Raw genomic sequence first — 23,851 nt, 5'->3', positions numbered from 1 at the left:
CGAAGGGCCAAATGGCCCATTCCTGCTATTTTTCTGTTTCTAAGAAGTGGTTTAGCCACAGTCAAATCTGTGCTATATATGCACAAGGTTGACTGACATGGAAAGAGAGATAAGAAATATAATACATCCGATTGTTGGATCCTGTGGCATCATTGAACTGATGAACATAAAATTATCTAAAATAGGTTGTCATTTAATAGGATTGATTTTTTTAAATGAACTGATGTGGAAAATTGCAATGTGAATAAGAAAAGTCCATATGCCATTGGCCAGAATGACTCGAGTATAGCAAACAATAATTTGTGCACATCATATTTTGTGTGTCATTGTCATGTGCACATCATATTTTGTGTGTCATTGTCATATGTCAGTGTGGAAACGCCTTTTGGCCCAATTTGCCCACACCGGCCAACGTCCCACCTGCCTGTGTGTGGTCCATATCTCTCCAAACCTGTCCTATCCATGTACCAGTCTAACTGCTTCATAAACGATGGGATAGTCCCCGCCTCAACCACCTCATCTGGCAAGCAGCTTGTTCCATACACCCAAAATTTAAATGTTAAAGCATCATTACATGGCTCCTTAATACCGTTTAAAAAAATTATAAAACATGATGAAATGCATGAGCCTTGATTGAAACACAACATCTTCAGACTCCCTTGTGTGGCCTCATTTTGCATTAATAATATTAAGCATAAAAAGAGTTGGGCTTCTCAATGCTGCCAGCATTTGGACAAGCAGCTGCGAACGTAGTCAGCCCACAAGCACACACCATCACCAGTATTCAATCAGTAGCATGGATTATTTTGTTTCCACTGCTCCATGGATTTGAGGCATCAAGCATGTTCCTATGGTTAATGACACAGACCTCAAAAGGTAGGTGGGTCTCACTACCGGCAAGGTGGACGTCTTTTCTACTTGAGACCCAAAGGAATTAGGATTGTCAATGCTGTACCTCAAATAAAAGGAAAGATTCCCTTGGCACATCCCCAATCCCATGCCTCCTTGTCAAGTAGAGTCACAAGGTTAGAGAGAGAGAGATACAGTACAGAAACAGGTCCTTCACCGAGTCCACATAGAACATAGAACTTCGAACAATAGGGAGGTTTCACGGCAGTCGGGTCACGACCCATGACCCGTACTGTTGCTAGGCTACTCCAAATGGATTACACGTGATGTACTGCAGGTAAGCACTTACCGTTGCTTCCAGCTTAGCGGGCCTGTTAAAACCCGCTGAAATTGTCAATTTTTGCGCTGTAAATAATTATGTTAAACGGGATAAGCGTGTGAGACAGCCTACTTCAGAATTCCAAAAGTGAGGAGAAATGACGGTAGATAAAAACGAGAGCTGAAGGGTCAACAACAGCCAGAGTGCTTGGCGAACATTGGCCGTTTGCTCACTGCATTTCATCAACTGGCATTATTTGTGTTTTTTCTTGATTCCTTTGGCATCTAAAAAGTTGCAGAAGTGAAAAATCTGGCTGTAATTTTTTTAAATCGCCCATGGTTCTCGTGGGTTTTTACATACAAAATGAAAATGCATCTGAAGAAAATTTTACAGCCAGATTTATCACTTCTGAGAATTTTTAGATACGAAAGGAAGCAAGAAAAAACACAAATAACGCCTTACTTGATGAAATGCAGTGAGCAAACGCGATAATTCCCAATATTTTCAATGTTTACCAAGCACTTTAGCTGCTGTAGTCCCTTCAGTTCTCGCTTCTCTATACCTTCATTTCGCTTCACGTTTTGAATTCTAAAGTTGGGTACATGTCTCTCACACTTACCCCGACTTCCACAATTTTTTTCAGCGCACAAATTCAACATTTTGGCGGTTTTTAACAGGTAGGAAAGTACGCGTTTCTAGCATTAATAACATATACCGGAAGTGACGGATGTCTTCCAGTTGGATTTAGCGGCTCCTATGACCCAGTGACGTTTCGTGCAACCTCCCTATGAGCACAGGAATGGGCCCTTCAGCCCACTTTGATTGTGCCGAACATGGTGTCTAGCTGAACTGATATCTGCCAGCACATCATGCATCTCTCTCTATTCCCTGCACTTCCTATCTAAAAGCATCTTAAATGTCACTATCATATCTGCCTCCACCATCACCCCTGGCAATGTTTTCCAGGCCCCCACTATGTGTGAAAAACAACTTGCCCCACAAATTTCCATTAAACTCTTCCCGCCCTCACCTTATAGCTATGCCCACTGATGGAGGGCCAACCACCCATTTACAGTTGTTGACAAAAATATTCACCACTGGTGCATTACCTAGTGCTCCTCTGACACACACACCTACCCTTGAACTTCCAACAGCCCATTAAGGTGAAAGCACACAACACCACTAGTGCTTTTCCATTAACTAGAGTGTGGTTAATCTGTGAAAATTCATACACGACACTGATCCACTACAAAGGCAGAACATTTCCCACTGAAAACTGGGACATTATTGCCCTAACAGAAACCCTGCAGACTAGTGTGGCAGAGCAGTAGAGTTGATGCCTAACAGCGCCCGAGACCTGGGTTCAATCCTGACTGCGGGTGGTCTGTACGGAGTTTATACATTCTCCCTGTAGCCGCGTGGGTTTTCTCCGGGTACATTCCAAAGATGTACAGGTTTGTAGATTAATTGGCTTATGTACACTGCCCATAAAGTGTCAGAATACAAAACTAATCTAACATAGAACTAGTGTACGGGTGATCATTGGTCGGTGCAGACTCGGTGGGCCCGTTTCCACTTTGCATCTCTAAAAACTAAACCAGGGGTTTGCCAGGGACATCTGCAAGAATACGAGTGCAGTCTCCAAATGGCTGCACTTTGGAGAAGCTTGCAAAGCAGGCATGTTTTTAGCCAGGTTGCCTGATCCTGGGAGCTGCCGGAGTACAGTGTGCCAATGAATAGTGATCAGCAAACTCAGGTCTGGCAAGACATCAGTGCAGAAATAGGGCCACGCTCCCACTTGTGTTTTTATAAAGGTGACAAATGTTAATGGGGTAACTTGTGGAAGCATAACCTGCATTGATGTTGGTCTACCAAGAAAGGTATTTAAGACAATGATGTCCCATTAAACTTAGGTGAAAAAGCAGTTGGGTATTGAGCCCTTGAAAGCAGTTTTATTTACAGCTTTACGTGAAGATGCACAGAAGGTTCAGTGCTCAACATCAACACAAGTTGTAAGACCATGTGCCAGCTTTCATTTGTCTATCGATAGTGGAAAGAGTAGATAATGTCTAAATGTGTAGGAAGGAACTGCAGATGCTGGTTTAAACCGAAGATAGACACAAAATGCTGGAGTAACTCAGCAGCACACGCAGCATCTCTGGAGAGAATGTCACCCATTCCTTCTCTCTGGAGATGCTGCCTGTCCCAATGAGTTACTCCAGCATTTTGAGTCTATCATGACCTAGCATGTCGGATGGCCCCAGCACTTAAGATGTCATCACAAAGATGACTCACTGGCACTTCTACTTTCTTAGAGGTTTACAGGAATTCATTATAAAACTGAACAGTCAAACTTCAGCAGATGTCACTGTCAAAAGTATCCTGAATGGTTGCATCTTGGCCTGGTATGATTATTCCATAGTTCAAGGACTAAAGAGGCTGGGTGAACTCAGCCCAGGCTCCACCCGAAATTGATTTAGCACCGAGCACAGCCTTCCCTACCATGGAAAGCATCGATGCAAGCCACAGCCTCCAGGCAGCAGCCATATCATCAAAGATCGGCATCATCTGGGCCATGCCCTCTTCTCGCTGCTACTGTTGGGTAGAAGATAAAGAAGCATGAAGTCCCACACCACCAGGTTTAGGAACAGCTACTTTCCAACAACCATCAAGCTCTTGATCATATCCCTAATCCTACTGCAGCAACTCAAATTCTACCTGTACCTCACCACACTTGTGTACATGACAATAAACTCGACTTGATTTAAAGCAGAATGTTCATCCGACTGTAAATACAGGTTTATAGTGATTGTCCCTTTAAATAACGTCCCATATTCCCTCAGCATTAGCAAGGTGCAAGCGACCAACACCTGTTGTCCAACCAATTTGATAGAAAATCGCATTCATTTTGTAATAATGCAATGTCCACATGTTATCATCAGTTGGGCAAGTTTAGTGCTCTGACGACAGTGCAAGGAAACAAGTTCTTGAAGAAAATGGAGCAAAAAAATTATTGATGACATTCATCAACACACCCAGAAGTGTGCAAAACTGCTTAATGCCACATCGAGATGACAGTAACTTAGCCACAACAAAATCGTGTTACAATACAGACATTGAAACTCCTGAATAAACGTTAATATCAGGTTTGTTCAGTTACACTGTTCTTCACAAATTTAGCTTTGAGAGATAAAACAATCAGACCATTTCCATTATCTAAGAGCAGTAAATTAAATGCACTCTCTGCCTTTCAGTCTTGATACAAATTCAAACTTTTTTGGCAACTGATTATTCGCCTCATTCCTGAAAGGGTGGACCACATTAAAACGTAGAAAAACACACAATTAAATATCTCGTTCTTAAATACTATCCGCACACTTGAAAAGAGAATGTAAGAAATCACATAGCAACTTTACAAAGAGTGAGATTTTTAGAAATAAAAACGTGACATTAAAATAAGATTGTACAACCAATGACTACAATCATGTATTTAGTTTCTAATCATTTCTAGTATTAATAATTATGAACATTAGAGTCTCCAAGACATTTTTTGTGCACATTTCTATCGTCGAGCTCTTCTTTGTGAAAAGTGACATCATGATACATTGAAACTAATTAAATGAGGGGAGTGTTTCAGAGATGTTAACCGGCAAATGACGGCAAAAAATCAGCAGTGCAAAAAAAAGGGTTTTATTTTGTAAGTAGAAGGTAGACAAAAATGCTGACGAAACTCAGCGGGTGAGGCAGCATCTATGGAACGAAGGGAATAGGCAACGTTTCGGGTCGAACCCCTTCTTCAGACTGAAGAATTATTTTTGCAAACAAGTAGGTCAAGTAGCAAGTCTTCGTGAGATAACCGGAATAAAAATAGACGAGCGCCAAACAATTTAACTATTAAACCTCAGTGCGCACATTGGCCGGGTGTTTTTTTTTTTTTAAAACAGCGTCACCTGAATAAAGATGATTTTGCAACACTCTGGACAAAGATTAAAAGACTCACCCTCCGCCCCGCTGGATTCTGTTGGCCTCCTTCCTGAACAACCGCATGCACCGAACCCAGCAGTTGCCCATGGCACATGCTCTTCGGTCACCAACAAGACACAGGGCTAAAGTGAAGAGCAAGCCCGGGTCCATAGGACAAGCCCATGCTCCCGGGGGCTATAAGAGCGGGGCATGAGATGCAGAGGCGGGCGGATAGTGGTGGGGGTTGCAACAGTAGCAGTAGCTCCTCCACCAGCAGCAACAGCAACAACAACAACACCAGCAGCACAATCCCCGGGACTCCCGCACGCGCCTGCCCATCACTGGCTCACGCGCCGTCTTCCGGCAGGCCCGGCCCGGGCCACGTTCCACGTCTCCTTGGTCACCCCGCCCCCCCTCCTCCTCCTCCTCCTCCTCCTCCTCCAAGCCGCTAGGTGGCGCCGCAACTCCCTCCCCCCCCTCTCCGCTTTACCCTCTCCTGGCCGCTGGGTGGCGCCGCAACTCCCCACTCGGCTGCCTCTCGCCTCCAGGGTGCTCGGAATCAATCTTTGGAATCGCGCCCAGCGCTCCCCCAGGCGGCGGTGAGCAGTAATAACAACTGCTTTTCACTGCTCCCTGTTCCCTTCTCTCAGCTTTTCACTTTTACAATTCTCAACACTCAAGTTTTTTTGCACTTTCAAGTGCAGGTGATTAGCATTTCCCCCAGAATTTTACAAACATGGTCATAGTGATAGGATCAGAATTAGGCCATTCGGCCCATCAAGTCTACTCCGCCATTCAATCAAGGCTGATCTATCTCTCCCTCCCAACCACATTCTCCTGCCTTCTCCCCAAAACCTCTGACACCCGTACTAATCAAGAATGATATTCATTGCAACTCCAAATAACATATAGGGAGGTTTCACGGCAGTCGGGTCACGACCCATGACCCGTACTGTTGTTACGCTGCTCCAAGTAGAGTACACACGATGTACTGCAGGTAGGCACTTACCATTGTTTCCAGCGCAGTGGGCCCGTTAAAACCCGCTGAAATTGTCCATTTTTGCGCTGTAAATAATTATGTTAATCGGGATAAGCGTGTGAGACAGTTAGCCTACTTCAGAATTCCAAAAGTGAGGAGAAATGACATTAGATAGAAGCGAGAGCTGAAGGGACAACAACAGCCAAAGTGCTTGGCGAACATTGGCCGTTTGCTCACTGCATTTCATCAACTAAGGCATTATTTGTGTTTTTTCTTGATTCCCTTGGCATCTAAAAAGTTTCAGAAGTGATAAATCTGGCTGTAATTTTTTTAAATCGCCCATGGTTCTCAAGTGGGGTTTTACATACAAAATGAAAACACACCTGAAGAAAAAATTACAGTCAGATTTATCACCTCTGAGAATTTTTAGATACCAAAGGAATCAAGAAAAAACACAAATAATGCCTTACTTGATGAAATACAGTGGACAAACGCGATAATTCCCAATATTTTCAATTCCGATATCTGCAATGCCAATGTTTACCAAGCACTTTAGCTGCTGTTCTCCCTTCAGTTCTCGCTTCTCTATACCTTCATTTTGCTTCACTTTTGGAATTCTGAAGTTGGGGACATGTCTCTCACACTTACCCCGACTCCCACATTTTTTTCAGCGCAAAGATTCAACATTTTAGCGGTTTTTAACAGGTAGGAAAGTACGCGTTTCTAGCATTAATAACATATACCGGAAGTGACAGATGTCCTCCAGATGGATTGAGCGGCTCCGTGTGTCGAGCCCTATGACCCAGTGACATTACGTGCAATCCCCCTATGGATAAGCCTAGAAACAAGGAGCCACAGATGCTGGTTTACCAAGAAAAGACACAACAGGCTGGAGTAACTCAGCAGGTCAGGCAGCCTCCAGAGACACTGCCTGACCAGCTGAGTTACTTCAGCCTTTTGTCTCTTAACATGCAGATAAAGGAAGATGACGATTGCTAACTAAGGCACGGTTTAAACAATGGGCACTTACTAGTATCACAGGGCTGCTGACAGGGAGAAATGTTGGAGCGTGTGGAGTAATGCTCTTGGTGTGAACCTTGGATGGTGCTGATGGGCACTAACCTGCTCAGCAGGTATGTGGACACAAAGAACTGCAGATGCTGGACTATTGACTGGAACACAAAGTGCTGGAGTAACTCAGTGGGTCAGGCAGCATCTGTGGAGGGTGTGGATAGGCAACGTGAATGTGTGCATTTTATTCAGACATAATAGCAAGGGGCTCACATTATATACACATGATGACATTATAATGTTCTGAACACATGGTTGGTCTTCATACCACACAGGAACACATCGTTCCACCCCAAAAAGATACACACATCTTGCCAGGATTCAAAGGATTGAGTTATAGGGAGAGATTGAGCAGGCTAGGACTTTAATCCTTGGAATGTGGAAGACTGAGTGGTGATCTTAGAGGTGTATAAAATCATGAGGAGCATGGATAGGGTGATACACAGAGTCTTTTTCCCAGGGTCGGGGAATCAATAACTAAAGGACATAGGTTTAAAATGTAACTGGAATCTGTGCAAAGGCTTTTTCACCCACAGGGTGATGGGTACAGTGGCTTGCAAAAGTTTTCATACCCCTTGAACTTTTCCACATTTTGTCACGTTACAACCACAAACGTAAATGTATTTTATTGGGATTTTATGTGTTAGACCAACACAAAGTGGTGCATAATTGTGAAGTGGAAGGAAAATGATACAAGGTTTTCACATTTTTTTATAAATAAAAAAACTGAAAAGTGTGATGTGCAAAAGTATTCAGCCCCCCTGAGTCAATACTTTGTAGAACCACCTTTCGCTGCAATTACAGCTGCAAGTCTTTTGGGGTATGTCTCTACCAGCTTTGCACATCTAGAGACTGAAATGTTTGCCCATTCTTCTTTGCAAAATAACTCAAGCTCACTCAGATTGGATGGAGAGGGTCTGTGAACAGCAATTTTCAAGTCTTGCCAGAGATTCTCAATTGGATTTAGGTCTGGACTTTGACTGGGCCATTCTAACACATGAATATGCTTTGATCTAAACCATTCCATAGTAGCTCTGGCTGTATGTTTAGGGTCGTTGTCCTGCTGGAAGGTGAACCTCCGCCCCAGTCTCAAGTCTTTTGCAGACTCTAACAGGTTTTCTTCCAAGATTGCCCTGTATTTTGCTCCATCCATCTTCCCATTAACTCTTCCCTGTCCCTGCTGAAGAAAAGCATCCCCACAGCATGATGCTGCCACCACCATGTTTCACAGTGGGGAAGGTGTGTTCAGGGTGATGTACAGTGTTAGTTTTCCGCCACACATAGCGTTTTGCATTTAGGCCAAAAACTTCAATTTTGGTCTCATCTGACCAGAGCACCTTCCTCCACATGTTTGCTGTGTCCCCCACATGGCTTGTGGCAAACTGCAAACGGGACTTCTTATGGCTTTTTTTCAACAATGGCTTTGTTCTTGCCCGATTTGTGGAGTGCACGACTAATAGTTGTCCTGTGGACAGATTTTCCCACCTGAGCTGTGGATCTCTGTAGCTCCTCCAGAGTTACCATGGGCCTCTTGGCTGCTTCTCTGATCAATGCTCTCCTTGCCCGGCCTGTCAGTTTAGGTGGACGGCCATGTCTTGGTTGGTTTGCAGTTGTGCCATACTCTTTCCATTTTCGGATGCTGGATTGAACAGTGCTCCGTGAGATGTTCAAAGCTTGGGATATTTTTTTATAACCTAACCCTGCTTTAAACTTCTCCACAACTTTATCCCTGACCTGTCTGATGTGTTCCTTGGGCTTCATGATGCTGTTTGTTCACTAATGTTCTCTAACAAACCTCTGAGGCCTTCACAGAACAGCTGTATTTATACTGAGATTAGATTACACACAAGTGGACTCTATTTACTAATTAGGTGACTTCTGAAGGCAATTGTTTGCACTGGATTTTATTTAGGGGTATCAGAGTAAAGGGGGCTGAATACTTTTGCATGCCACACTTTTCAGTTTTTTATTTGTAAAAAAATTAAAAAATCATGTATCATTTTCCTTCCACTTCACAATTATGCGCCACTTTGTGATGGTCTAGCACATAAAATCCCAATAAAATACATTTACGTTTGTGGTTGTAACGTGACAAAATGTTAAAAAGTTCAAGGGGTATGAATACTTTTGCAAGCCACTGTATATGAACTGAGCTGCCAGAGGGGGTAGTTGAAGCATATACAATAACAGCATTTAAACGACAGACAATAGGTGTGGGAGTAGGCCATTCAGCCCTTCGAGCCAGCACCGCCATTCAATGTGATCATGGCTGATCATCCCCAATCAGTACCCCGTTCCTGCCTACTTCCCGTATCCCCTGACTCCGCTTTCTTTAAGAGCCCTATCTAGCTCTCTCTTGAAAGTATCCAAATAACCAGCCTCCACCTCCCTCTGAGGCAGAGAATTCCACAGACACAACTCTCTGTGAGAAAAAGTGTTTCCTCGTCTCCGTTCTAAATGGCTTACTCCTTAAACTGGGGCCCCTGGTACTGGACTCCCCCAACATCGGGAACATGTTTCCTGTCTCTAGCATGTCCAAACCCTTAATAATCTTATATGTTTCAATACGATACTCTCTCATCCTTCCAGTTATTACAGATTCCCTTTGCTGTCTGGTTCCCGCAATTTATTTCTTCTCAGATCTATACTTAACTCTGACAATGTATTTGCTCTTTGAATTAAAACTGTGCAGCCTCTTTGCAGAACTCATTACGGTTCCATGTCCCTTCAGCAGCAGTTGACAACAGGAATAGATTCTCCATGACACATCACTTCGGTATATTTAAATATGTCTCTTGCAGCAATACAATACAGACAATTCTAATTTTATTTATTTGTGTACTCAATACTTGTATGAAATCCAGACTTGGAGTACCCTCAGCAAGGTCCCATTGTTGAGCCTCTCCTTCGTGGTAACTTGTCTGGTGACGCCCACTCTCTCAAAGGTTGAAATTGCTTTTTCTTATCTCGACGTAGTTTTCTCTTGTCTTATCTCGACTCGTAGTTTTCTCTTGTTGCTAAAGGTTGCTCCACTACTTCCCCTCCAGGTTAGGCTGCATCCAACTCACTGAAGAGCATTGATGGTGATGAAGCATTGGCTCATCTGGAATATAATCACTGGTAGAGTGTGGTGTGATAAGTAAGTAAGTAAGTAAGTTTATTGGCCAAGTATTCACATACAAGGAATTTGCCTTGGTGCTCTGCCCACAAGTAACAACATGACATACAGTGACAGTTACGAATGACTCAGAAAACACTAAACATTAAAAATAATAAAACATTAATGATAAAACACCATTGATCAAGCATGTGAACCAACAAAATATCAAATCAAAGGGAGGCTACAGATTTTTGGCTGTTGAGTAGAGCAACTACTCGTGGATAAAAACTGTTTTTATGCCTGGCTGTGGCAGCTTTGACGGTCCGGAGTCGCCTTCCAGAGGGAAGTGATTCAAAGAGTTTGTGGCCAGGATGAGAGGATCAGATCTTGCCCGCTCGCTTCCTGGCCCTTGTAGTGTACAGTTCATCAATGGAGGGAAGGTTGCAGCCAATAACCTTCTCGGCTGATCGGACGATTCGCTGCAGCCTCCAGGTGTCGTGCTTGGTGGCCGAGCCAAACCAGACCATGATGGAGAGGGTGAGAACAGACTCTACGATGGCCGTGTAGAATTGGACCAACATTGCCTGCTGTCGGAAGTACATCCTCTGTTGTGCCTTTTTGAGTGTGGAGTCGATGGTAGCCCCCCCCCCCACAATTAAGGTCCTTGGAGATGATGGTTCCCAGGAACTTAAAAGACTCCACAGATGTGACTGCGGTGTTGTTGAAGATGAGTGGGGTGAGGGGAGGGGTAGCACTCCTAAAGTCTACAATCAATTCCACTCTCTTAAGAGCATTGAGCTCCAGGTTGTTGCGATGGCACCAGGATGCCAGCTGTGACACTTCCTGTCTGTATAAGGCATTTACATCATAATTCAGCTAGCAGAGCTGTGGAACAATTGTTACTGCTTTCTGACAGTAAAACTGAATGTGGCCTTGTTCCAGTTTTATACCAATGCCAACGTTCTGGACAACCCTACCAGAGGAAATGTCTCCTTCCTGCCACCTCATTAAATGTTTTCAGCCCCTTAAATACTTCATTCTTTTCTATTTATGTGCACTGCAACATCCTTCCCTTAGGTTATACCTCTGTGACCCAGTGACCCATTGTACCCTTCCTCTCCAAAGCCAGTTTCCTCTTCCTGAACTCCAGTGCCCAGAACTGTGTGTAGTCGCCTTGATGTGGTTTAATCAAAGCCTTATATAAATTTGAAAACTCCTTGAACAAGAGCACAGGCGGCAGGGTGGCAGAGCGGTAGAGTCACTGCCTTACAGCGCCGCAGACCCGGGTTCGACCCCGACTATGGGTGCTGTCTATACGGAGTTTGAACGTTCTCCCCATGACTGCATGGGTTTTCTCCGAGATCTTTGGTTTTAATAATTAATAATAATTAATAATCTTATTTATATAGCACATTTTTAGTCAACTTGCATTGACCCCAAAGTGCTTCACATAATTACATTACATTTACACACAGGCAAAGGTGGGTGAAGTGTCTTGCCCCAAGGACACAACGACAGTATGCACTCCAAGCGGGATTCGAACCGGCTACCTTCCGGTCGCCAGCCGAACACTTAGCCCATTGTGCCATCTGTCGTCCCACACTCCAAAGATGTAGAGGTATGTAGATAAATTGGCTTGGTAAATATAATTAATTTTTATCCTTAGTGTGTGTAGGTTAATGTCAATAGCGACCGATCGCTGGTCGGCGTGGAATCGGTGGTCCGAAGGGCCTGTTTCCATGCTGAATCTCTAAAGTAAACTAAAAGAGTCCAACTTAGTACGAGTTTAGGCATCCGCCCAATAGTACAGTATTGAGAGATTTGTATGCAAGCACCCACAAATATAATTGCATTTCCTTGCCTAATAACGAAAAAACGTATCTTCTTATATCCCAGCATGATTGAATGTTCCTGGACTTACCATTCAAGAAACAAACATTGGGTCAGATGATAAATTGCAGTGTTCCTTACTCTAGGGATTTTTATGTATAGGAAGGAACAGTAGATGCGGGTTTAAACCGAAGATAGGCACAAAAAGCTGGAGTAACTCAGCGGGAACTTGATCACCAAACTCAGCGGACTTGGCATCTCCACCTCCCTCTGCAATTGGACACTGGATTTCCTCACCAACAGACCGCAGTCTGTTAGGGTCAACAACCTCACCTCCTCCACTATAACACTGAACACCGGCGTGCCTCAAGGCTGTGTGCTCAGCCTTCTCCTCTACTCCCTCTTCACCCATGACTGCATCCCTAAGAATGGCTCCAACGCCATCATTAAGTTTGCCGATGACACCACGGTGGTAGGACTGATCAGCGACAACGATGAGTCAGCCTACAGGGATGAGGTCCAGCACCTGACAACCTGGTGTGCCAACAATAACCTCGTCCTCAACTCCAAGAAGATGAAGGAAATTATTGTTGACTTCAGGAAGATCAGAGGGGGCAGACATAACCCCATCCATATAAACGGGACCGAGGTGGAGCGCGTCTCCAACTACAAATTCCTCGGGGTACACATCTCGGAGGATCTGTCCTGGTCCCTCAACACCTCCAAGCTGATCAAAAAGGCGCAGCAGCGCCTTTACTTCCTGAGGAGGCTCAAGAAAGCTCACCTGTCCCCCCAGAACCTGACCAACTTTTACTGCTGTACCATCGAAAGCATCCTGACCACCTGCTTCACGGTATGGTACAGCAGTTGCACCGTAGCGGACAGGAAGGCACTACAACGGGTGGTGAAAACCGCTTAGTACATCATCGGTGCCCCGCTCCCTGCCATGGATGCCCTCCACCGAAAACGGTGTCTGAGACGGGCTGGGAAGATCATTAAAGACCCCTCCCACCCCAACCATGGACTGTTTGCCCTCCTCCCATCAGGGAGGCGGTACAGGAGCCTCAGGTCTCGTACCAGTAGGATGAGGAACAGCTTCTACAATAATACCATCACATTGCTGAACTCGGAGTCCCGCCGATAGACTTCTCCAGTCTCTCCGTACACATTGTTTGATTATTCTGTATTTTTATTTCTATATTGCACTATACTACGGACTGACGCTAAACTGCATTTCGTTGTACCCATACTTGTATTTGTGCAATGACATTAAAGTTGAATTGAATTGAATTGAATTGAACGGGACAGGCAGCATCTCTGGAGAGAAGGAATGGGTGATGTTTCGGGTTGAGACCCTTCTTCTGAAGAAGTCTGGTATGCAGAAGAATGCCAAGGAAACCCACATGGTCACAAAGAGAACTTGCAAACTTTACGCAGACGATACCTGAGGTCAGGATCAAACCCAGTTATATGGCACTGTGAGGAAACAGCTCTACCAGCTATGGAACTTGGACAACTGTGTCTCCAAAGATGACATCCATGCAAATGCTAAATATATGCTTTGATTTGTGATTTGCAATTTTCTTTGGATATTGAATATAGTCCGCCCCAACGATGAGTAACTGAGATTCAGATCATGACTGTGTACTACACATTGTATCTGCCCCACTACATTCAAAATGTGCTCTTTACTGAGTTTATTGTATATGTATCCTTCTCCTTCTCCAACTATATTGACCTACAACTCTAATAACTATCTGTCAATCAAGATTATAATCTAGAAGTCCTGTTCACTAAAAAAAACTATAATTGTTCATGTAAAGTAAAATTAATTTTTTGTCATTTACAAGTTACATGATTCAAGTTCCATTTCTATGACCATGACCTCTTGGCGAGCCGTTGCGGCAGATGCCTCCTTGTGAGCTGCGGAGTCGGCGAGGCGGGAACCCGGCGGCTCGAAGCCCATGGCCGGTGGAGCATGAGGCCGACCGACCCTGGGTCGGCGGAGCCCGCGGCCAAGACCAGAGGCCGAGCACCACGAGTCCATGTAGCCCGCGGTTGGGGCCTGGGCCAGCGCCATGGAGACGTCCGAAAAGGACCCGGCAGCGATGGTGGGGAGGTCGGTGCGGCGGTCGATGATGGCGCTGACCGACGGACGAGGACGGACCACGTGGGAGTGAGGACGTCGCTGCTGGGGCAAGGAACAAAGGAGGCCCCGGCGTGGGTGGACCACCGTAAGGGGGGGGAGAACAAAAGGCGACCTGGCGCAGGTACTGTGTATTTGTAAATTTGTCAGTGCCCTTATGTGGCGACTATTTGCATACCTAGAGTATGTAAGCAAATAATTTCAATGTGACATGTCACATGTGACAATAAAGTAATCATTCATTCATTCATTCATTTTTGTTGGAGAAACATTCTTTCTGTGTTGGTGTTGTAGTAGAAGCAGAAATCTTGTTATTTTTTTATGATTAACAATATGCATTTTGGCATGATCTCTTTAATAGAACAGTTGCATGACTGATGACTGCCGGTACGTTTGTAAAAACTGATTTACAGTCATCTAATGCTCTCCATTGGATTTCTGGAACAGAGATTTGTCTTTTGACTGCACACAAATGTAATTGTTTTGTCTGGTAAAGGATGGAATTCCCAGAGATTCTTGACTGCCATCTCCATGAAAGTCTCAGTTGTGCCAGCCGAGACCAATGTGAGATGTTTTACGCCTGAAGGTTAGAATAGATTCTCATTTCGCTTGGAGTTACTCCACCTTGATCAGTGTGACAGTACTATAAAATGATCAATTAATTACTGCTTACTCCATTATGCTGCATCCACCTTTATTTTTCTCAGCAGGGTGGTGTCGCAGTGCTCAAGTTTCTTTGGTCCTCGTACAAACAGATCAGCACTGGTTGTTTTGCTTTATGCTTGGGTCCTCGGTGTTAGTGCAAGCAACTGTAGCTGTCGCTCTCTTCACTCGCTCCACACTGACTCGGCGGTACCAGTGTGAAATCTCTTACTGACAGAGTTCCGGGAGTTTTGGAAACCACTTTGCAACCAATGAGTCACATCCGGGGCCTCCCGTGAGCATAATGAACTGGTGATACTTTGGAATTGGATTGGATAGAGTGAATGTGGAGAGGATGTTTCCACTAGTGAGTGAGTCTAGGACTAGTGGCCACAGCCTCAGAATTAAAGGACGTTCCTTTAGGATGGAGATGAGGAAGAATTTATTTTGTCAGAGGGTGGTGAATCTGTGGAATTCTTTGCCACAGAAGGATGTGGAGGCCATCAATGGATATTTTTAAGGCAGAGATAGATAGATTCTTGATTAATAGGGGTGTCAGGAGTTATGGGGAGAAGGCAGTAGAATGGGGTTAGCAGCAAGAGATAGATCAGCCATGATTGGATGGCAAATTAGACTTGATGGGTTGAATGGCCGAATTCAGCTTCTATCACTTATGACCTTGTGACATGGCCTTATGAATTGCAACAATAATACCGGTGGTCGAGGACGGACCACATGGGAGATGGAAGATGCACCTGGAACAAAGGAGGACCCGGCGTGGGGGAACTGCTGTGAGTGAGTGGGGGAGAGGGAGAGGGGGAGAACATAGGAGGTCCTGGCGTGGGTACTTTGTAACTTTGTCAGTGCCATTTATTGCACTGTGACTTGTCACATGTGACAACTTATTCATTCATTCATTTATTCATTCAACAGGGTACTCATTTTGGATGATCAGCCATGATCATAGTGAATGGCAGCGTTGGTTTGAAGGGCTAAATGGCCTACTCCTGCACCCGTTTTCTATTTTTCTATTCATTAATTCAACCTTTTGCTCAACAATTTTTTCCTGTTGTTGATCCATATCTGTAATTCCAAATATCTTCATTGCCAATTGCAATGTATTCTGGGATGTACACATGCTAAGAGACTTTATATGTCGTAACCACAATAATATCCAAGGGCTTTTTCGGCACAAGGAACTGCAGATGCTGGTTTACCAAAATATGACAAAGTGCTGGAGTAACTCAGTGGGTGACTCAAACATGAATGTTTCAGATTGTATTTAATGAATATAGATGACAAAACAAATTAACAACAATCTGGAATGATGGAACATTCTTGTTTGAAGAAAAGGTATAAAGCATATATTGGAGAAACAACATTGGAGACAGGCTAGGCAGCATCTGCAGAGGAGGAACAAAGCTACAGCTTCAGGTCAATGGAGACCCAAGGAACTGCAACTGCTGGAATCTTGCATAGAACGCAAAGTGCTGGAGTAACTCAACGGGTCAGGCAGCATCTATGGAGCGAAGGAATAGGTGATGTTTCTGGATGAGACTCTTCTTCAGACTGAAGAGGGGGGGGGGGGGGGGGGAGGAAGAAAGGAAGAGGCGGAGACAGTGGGCTGTGGGAGAGCTGGTAAGGGGAGGGGAAGGAGGGAGAAAGCAAGGACTATCTGAAATTGGAGAAGTCAATGTTCATACCGCTGGGGTGTAAACTGCCCAAGTAAATATGAGGTGCTGCTCCTCCAATTTGCAATGGGACTCACTCTGGCCATGGAGGAGGCCCAGGACAGAAAGGTCAGATTCGGAATGGGAGGGGGTTGAAGTGCTGAGCCACCGGGAGTCTTTTGGGACGGGAACCTTCTTCAGAATCTATCTGTCCTACGACCTAGTCAACAGAAGGATGCCAATCGAGATGTTCCCTATCATTATTCGCCAGATGATCTGCTTAAACACGCTGAGATACTCCAGTGTTGTAAACTTTTGTTGTTGTCCAACAACAAGCCACAGAATCATGAGGTATACCTTACAGACGTCATCAGAAAGTTAGGGTGAGCTGATTGTTGGTGGATGTAATGATGACAAAGACAAGGAGTGAACAAAGAGAGACAGTTAACACTATGGAATTATCTCTGCACAGGTTTAATCAGTACAGTAACCCCAAAACTGACCACCCATGCTGATGTTTGAAAGCACTAATCAATTTTGACCTAGCTTTGTCCCCTTATCCCAGTGTATTAACTCAAGCAATTACATTCCAAATTGCTTTTTAAAAGACCTTGTAGGATGTGATTTCATCAAGTTTACAGAGAGTGTTCCAGATTATAACATCCTGTGTGAAATACTATCTCCCCATTTCCTTTTCAGCAATTCTGCAAAGGACTTTAAATTTAAGACCATTTGTTATCTTGATTTCAAGTAATGAACAAACAGAATGTAATTACTCTGTTGCTGATTGTGACTTGTGCTACCGAGGTCTGAAATTTCCACCCTAAACCTTGCGACATCTCTACCCTTGTTAAGTGGATGAATGAATGAATGGATGAATGAATGAATGAATGTTTATTGGCCAAGTGTGTTCACATACAAGGAATTTGTCTTGGTGCTCCGCACGCAAGTGACAACATGACATACAGTAACAATTAAGAATGACACATAACAAATAAACATTAATAATAAAACATTATTGATTAAACATGTGAATGAAATAAAATACCTGAGCAAAATGAGGTTACAGACTTTTGGTTATTGAGTAGAGCTACTACTCGTGGAAAAAAAGCAGTTTTTATGTCTGGCTGTGGCAAAGAGTTTCAAAGAGTTTGTGATTCAAAGAGTTTGTGGCCAGGGTGAGAGGGGTCAGAGATGATCTTACCCGCTCGCTTCCTGACCCTTGCAGTGTACAGTTCGTCAATGGAGGGAAGGTTGCAGCCAACAACCTTCTCAGCTGATCGAACAATTCACTGCAGCCTCCAGATGTCGTACTTGGTGGCTGAACCAAACCAGACCATGATGGAGAAGGTGAGGACAGACTCTACGATGGCAGTATAGAATTGGACCATCATTGCCTGTGGCAGATTGTGTTTCCTCGGCTGCCGCAGGAAGTACATCCTCTGTTGTGCCTTTTTGACTGTGGAGTTGATGGTGGTCCCCCATTTCAGGTCCTTGGAGATGATGGTTCCAAGGAACTTAAAAGACTCCACAGATGTGACTGTGGTGTTGTTGATGGTGAGTGGGGGGAGGGGAGGAGGAGCTCTCCTAAAGTCTACAATCAATTCCACTGTCTTAAGTGCATTAAGCTCAAGGTTGCTGTGATAGCACCAGGGCGCCGGCTGTGACACTTCCTGCCTGAAGGCAGATTCCTCCCCATCCTGGATCAGTCCAATCAGGGTTGTGTCATCCACAAACTTGACAAGCTTGACAAAGGTGTCTGTGGAAGTGCAGTCGTTGGTGTAGAGAGAGTAGAGGAGAGGGGAGAGTACGTAGCCTTGCGGTGCTCCTAAGCTGAGGGTCTGGGGGTCCGAGATGTGCTTTCCCAGCTTCACATGCTGCTTCCTGTCTGTCAGGAAGATGGTGATCCACTGACAGAGGGGTTCAGGCACAGTCAACTCGGAGAGTTTAGAGTGTGGTAGCTCTGGCACAATGGTGTTGAATGCAGAGCTAAAATCACCAAACAAAATCCTTGCATAGGTCCCCTGGTGGTCTAGGTGCTGGAGGATGAAGTGCAGACCTAGGTTGACTACATCATCCACAAATCTATTGGCCCAGTATGCAAACTGCCGAGGGTCCAGCAGGGGGTTTCAGCTGGGCCAGCACAAATCTTTCAAGGGTCTTCATGACTACAGAGGTCAGTGCGACAGGCCTGTTGTCATTAAGACCAGTAATCCTTGTCTTTTTGGGCACAGGGACAATAGTGGAGACTTTGAAGCAAGCAAGGGCAGCACAGGTTTGCAGGGACTGGTTGAGAATGTCTGTGTTGACTGGTGCCAGTTGTTCGGCTCAGACCTTGAGGGTTGAGGGAGAAACAATGTCGAGATTTGGAGAACTTTTTGGCTTTTCTGTCTTCTGAACAGCCTCTCCACCTCTTCTATTTCTATTGTTAGTGATGGAGAAGTTCTGAATCTGTGGAATTCTCTGCCACAGAAGGCAGTGGAGGCCAATTCACTGGATGTTTTCAAGGGAGAGTTAGATATTACTAGACCAAGTGCATGCTCCCCCAACGCAAACTTCCACCACTCACCCGTTCCCCCAACGCAAAATTGCACAACTCACGCATAGCCCCCAACTGCGCAGGCACGGCTCATTTCTCATCCCCCAGCACTCCCTCCTCCTCCTCCTCTTCACCCTCCCTCTTCAATCCCTAGAGGAGGGGTGGTAGAGAGGAAGGGGTGGTAGGAGGGGTGGTAAAGAGGGGGGTAGAGAGGGAGGGGTAGAGAAGGAGGGAGGGGGATAGAGGGGGAGGAGGAGGGTAGAGCGGGATAGAAGGAGCGGGAGGGAGTAGAGAGCGAGGGGGCAGAGAAGGACGGGGTAGAGAGGGATAGAATGAGTGGGCAGAGGGAGAGGGAGGGTGGTAGAGTGGGGGGGGAGGGAGGGGTGGAGAGGGAGAGGGCGAGGGAGGGAGGGGGGTTGAGAGGGAATGGGCATCTCCCTTCTCCAGCCCTTCCCCATCTCCCTCTACTGCTTCACTTCTCACCCCATCTCTCTCCTTCTCATTTCCCTCATCCTCCGACCCTCACTCCCATTCCCCGCCCCAGGACCTACCCAGGTCATGGAGCAGCATCAGGGCCTGGTTCTCATACTCAGCCCGGCCCTGGCTGTAGACTCCAGCCGTCAGCTCAGCCACAGCCTGGGCTCCAGTCCAGGCCCCGGCTTCATCTCCGGGCTCGTCCCGGACTTTATCTCCCTCCTAACCCCATTCTCCTGCTTCCTCCCCATTATCTCCGACACCTGTACTAATCAAGTAAGTAACCATCCATCCATCCATCCATCCATCCATCCATCCAGCCATCCATCCATCCATCCATTCCCTTAAAAATATCCACTGGATTGGCCTCCACGTGCCTTGACTCAGGCTCATCCTTAGATCCAGCAGCAGCTTCTTTTTCGGCCCAGGTCACAGCCCCATCCCAAACCTCGGGCTCTGCCCTCACTCCAGCTCCAGTACCACACAGCCACCACCACTCCTCATTCACCGCGAGCGCTGGAGTGCACCTCCCTCCCGGAGTGTCCCGTCCTGCCTTGCGAGCGCATTGTGACGTCACTTGGGCGAGTTTTCGGGCTGTTTTTAAAACTTTAGACGATGAAAAAGTTTGGAAATACAGGTGGGAATACGACGGGAAGATGTTTATCGCCTCGACGGGAAAAATGTGAGTAGGATGTGTTAAAATGGGAAGGGTCTGGACTAGCGTTTGGAAGAAAATAGGGAAAATTAACCAGATTGACACACACAGCCACAAACAAGACGAAGCGTTTTAATATTATATGGATTACTCTTAGGGCTAACGGAATCAAAGGAAATGGAGAAATAGCAGGAACGGGGTACTGATTTTGGATGATCAGCCATGATCCTATTGAATGGTGGTGCTGGCTCGAAGGGCGGAATGGCCTACTCCTGCACCTATTTTCTATGTCGGTGATCTATAATACAGATATTTGAATGTACAAGCTGCAACTTATAGAGTTATACAGAATGGAAGCCAGGCCTTTAGGCTGACCATCAAGCACTCATTTACACAAATCCCATGTTATTCTCTCCACGTTCCCACTGACGTACCTCAGATTCCACCACTCAACTACACACTGGGTGCAAGTGAATTTGCAAAACGACACTTAGTTGGGATGTGGGAGGAGCCAGAGTATCCAAGGGATATCCATGTGGTCACAGGGAGAATGTGCAAACTCCAGAGGTACAACACTAGAGGTCAGCATTGATCCCAGGTTAGACACCAAATGCTGGAGAAAGTCAGCAGGACAGGCAGCATCTCTGGAGAGAAGGAATGGGTGATGTTTCGGGTCGAGACCCTTCCTCAGACACATTGATCCCAGGTTGCTGGAGCACTGTGCCTTATTTCCCCTCGTGGCAATGAGTCGATTTCTTGGCGTAAAGAACACATGACAATTGAGTTAAATTGTCGTTGATAAATGATCCTGTGTAGAGAGCATGTGCACTAAAAATGACCTTCCTCTTTGAAGTACATGAAATATATATTTTTACTTTGCAATTTCAAACTTTATTTTAATTATGAATGTGTAAACCAATCTTCATTTTGCATTGTATAAAATGTTAAATTAGTTCATTAGTATTGTGGTTTTTCCTTCCTGTCTTGCTTACTGAGAATTCTTAATGTGACAATCAAAAAGCAAGAGGTAAAGTGCAAAGTGCTGGAGTAACTCAGCGGGTCAGGCAGCGTCTGGGGAGGGAAAGGACGGCAATGTTTTGCGGTCGAGACCCTTCCCCAGACTGATTCCAGAAGGGGGGGGGGGGTGAAAAAAGGGAAAGAGGTGGGGTGGGGGCGAGGCAAGTGCTAGAAGGATACAGGGGAGCAAAGTTTGTGTGACAGATGGGTCCAATAGGTGACAAAGGCTAGAGATGAAATGGAGTCAAAAAGGCGTCAGATACAGAGAATAGAGGAGTTATCTATTATCTAAATGGTGGCCGACTAGGAAAAGGGGAGATGCAGCGAGACCTGGGTGTCATGGTACACCAGTCATTGAAAGTAGGCATGCAGGTGCAGCAGGCAGTGAAGAAAGCGAATGGTATGTTAGCTTTCATAGCAAAAGGATTGGAGTATAGGAGCAGGGAGGTTCTACTGCAGTTGTACAGGGTCTTGGTGAGACCACACCTGGAGTATTGCGTACAGTTTTGGTCTCCAAATCTGAGGAAGGACATTATTGCCATAGAGGGAGTGCAGAGACGGTTCACCAGACTGATTCCTGGGATGTCAGAACTGTCTTATGAAGAAAGACTGGATAGACTTGGTTTATACTCTCTAGAATTTAGGAGATTGAGAGGGGATCTTATAGAAACTTACAAAATTCTTAAAGGGTTGGACAGGCTAGATGCAGGAAGATTGCTCCCGATGTTGGGGAAGTCCAGGACAAGGGGTCACAGCTTAAGGATAAGGGGGAAATCCTTTAAAACCGAGATGAGAAGAACTTTTTACACACAGAGAGTGGTGAATCTCTGGAACTCTCTGCCACAGAGGGTAGTTGAGGCCAGTTCATTGGCTATATTTAAGAGGGAGTTAGAAGTGGCCCTTGTGGCTAAGGGGATCAGAGGGTATGGAGAGAAGGCAGGAACGGGATACTGAGTTGGATGATCAACCATGATCATATTGAATGGCGGTGCAGGCTCGAAGGACTGAATGGCCTACTGTCCCACTGAGTTACTCCAACTTTTTGTGTCTGTCGAAGATTTGAGGAAGACTGAGTCTCTGGGGCAAACCTGAGACCACCTGCGCCACCATGTGGTCAAGACCGGGTCGCTGGGACCAAGCCACAGGCAGCCAGCGCCTCTACTGAGGCTAAGACTGAGTGGCTGGGTCTAGCCTGAGATGCCAGTGCATCTTCATTCCCAGTTCCCACGGACAACAAGGGACTGTACCATAGAAACATAGAAAGATAGAAATTAGGTGCAGGAGTAGGCCATTCGGCCCTTCGAGTCTGCACCGCCATTCAATATGATCATGGCTGATCATCCAACTCAGTATCCCGTACCTGCCTTCTCTCCATACCCCCTGATCCCCTTAGCCACAAGGGCCACAGCTAACTCCCTCTTAAATATAGTGTGTGTGTGTGTGTGTGTGTGTGTGTGTGTGTACGTGTGTGTGTGTACACACACACACACACACACACACACACACACACACACACAGGCAAAGACTGGCTGACAGAACAATCCAGAGACTGCCAGCACCACTTCATCAAGCCTGAAGCTGAGCCACCAGGATAAATGTGAGGCCTTCAGCATGTTTCCTCTAGAGGCAAGGGTGAATTACAGGGAGAAGGCTGAGATCACCACACCTCCTCCTTTGAAAGACCAGCTCTGAGCTGTCGGGGCATTCCGGAGATCCCAGCACCACTGGATGGAGAGGGACAGCGGTCCTGGGGTTTCTTACCTCTGTAGATAAATATATTTCATGTGAGTTCCCCATACTGCGAGTGTCAGTGTGGTCACTACCGAACCCAGCGTCATTCCCCAACGCCACAATTTATCATCAGGCGGAGGCTGATCTGCCAATCATTAAAGAAGCCCAAGAACTCTAACAGATGGGTCTCACATTAAATTCTCACGGAATGCCTTGGAGTTAAAAATTAACCCCATTATTTTGGTAAATACATAAAAGCAAACTGCAGTGATCCTCTGGCGATGTCTCAGATTTGCTCTATGTGTGACGAATGAAACACAGACACAAGGCTGTGGATTTGTTGGGACTTTTCAGTCTGACTGAAACCTGCAACAATCTATTAAAAAAAAACCCCAGCCTTGAAGCCCCATAGGAAACACTTTGGTGGGAAACGAACCAAGAGCTGCAAGTGAATGGATACTTGTACAGGGAGCACTACAATTTGAGTGCAAGAATTATTCGCTTCAAAGCAGTTTTGAGGTATTAATTAAAAGATAGCTAAATTCATACCATTAATCACATGGTTCCCTTGTACACTGGAGACTGGAGACTGATCTGTCTTTGCAATGCTCAGTGGTAATACATCGCTAAGATTTCCCCTGTAAGCTAACCACAGCCTGAATGACATGTAACATGGTGATTTTGGTGGTATTCTGCAAACTAATGCCTGATTCATTGCTGCAAAGAAAAACAACACCGTGTAATTAGCGACCGTTTGCTTCAGCTCCCACCTGCTGATAAAGGATTGACCTGATAACACTGGCTGGTTAATTGGCCCTTGGAGACAGACTTGAAACATAAGGGCCTGTCCCACTTGGCCGTCATTT

At 45.5% G+C, this 23,851-nt stretch overlaps 1 protein-coding gene across 2 annotated transcripts in view; it reads right to left on the bottom strand.

Annotated features, from left to right (window-relative positions):
- The window catches only part of ap1ar (adaptor related protein complex 1 associated regulatory protein), a 75,160-nt gene extending 69,638 nt beyond the window's left edge, over nt 1–5,522 (bottom strand). Inside the window, exon 1 of one of the 2 annotated variants that reach the window (XM_055645591.1) lies at nt 5,169–5,522. In XM_055645591.1, coding sequence (XP_055501566.1) covers nt 5,169–5,302 — 134 coding nt within the window. In that variant the 5' untranslated portion in view covers nt 5,303–5,522. The remainder of the gene's footprint in view (nt 1–5,168) is intronic. The other variant, XM_055645580.1, reaches the window with a different exon arrangement.
- Nucleotides 5,523–23,851: the final 18,329 nt, after the last annotated feature.

Source organism: Leucoraja erinacea, chromosome 1 (assembly GCF_028641065.1).
Source record: "Leucoraja erinacea ecotype New England chromosome 1, Leri_hhj_1, whole genome shotgun sequence".
Lineage (NCBI taxonomy): Eukaryota > Metazoa > Chordata > Chondrichthyes > Rajiformes > Rajidae > Leucoraja > Leucoraja erinaceus.
This window is presented reverse-complemented; position numbering and strand designations above follow the sequence as displayed.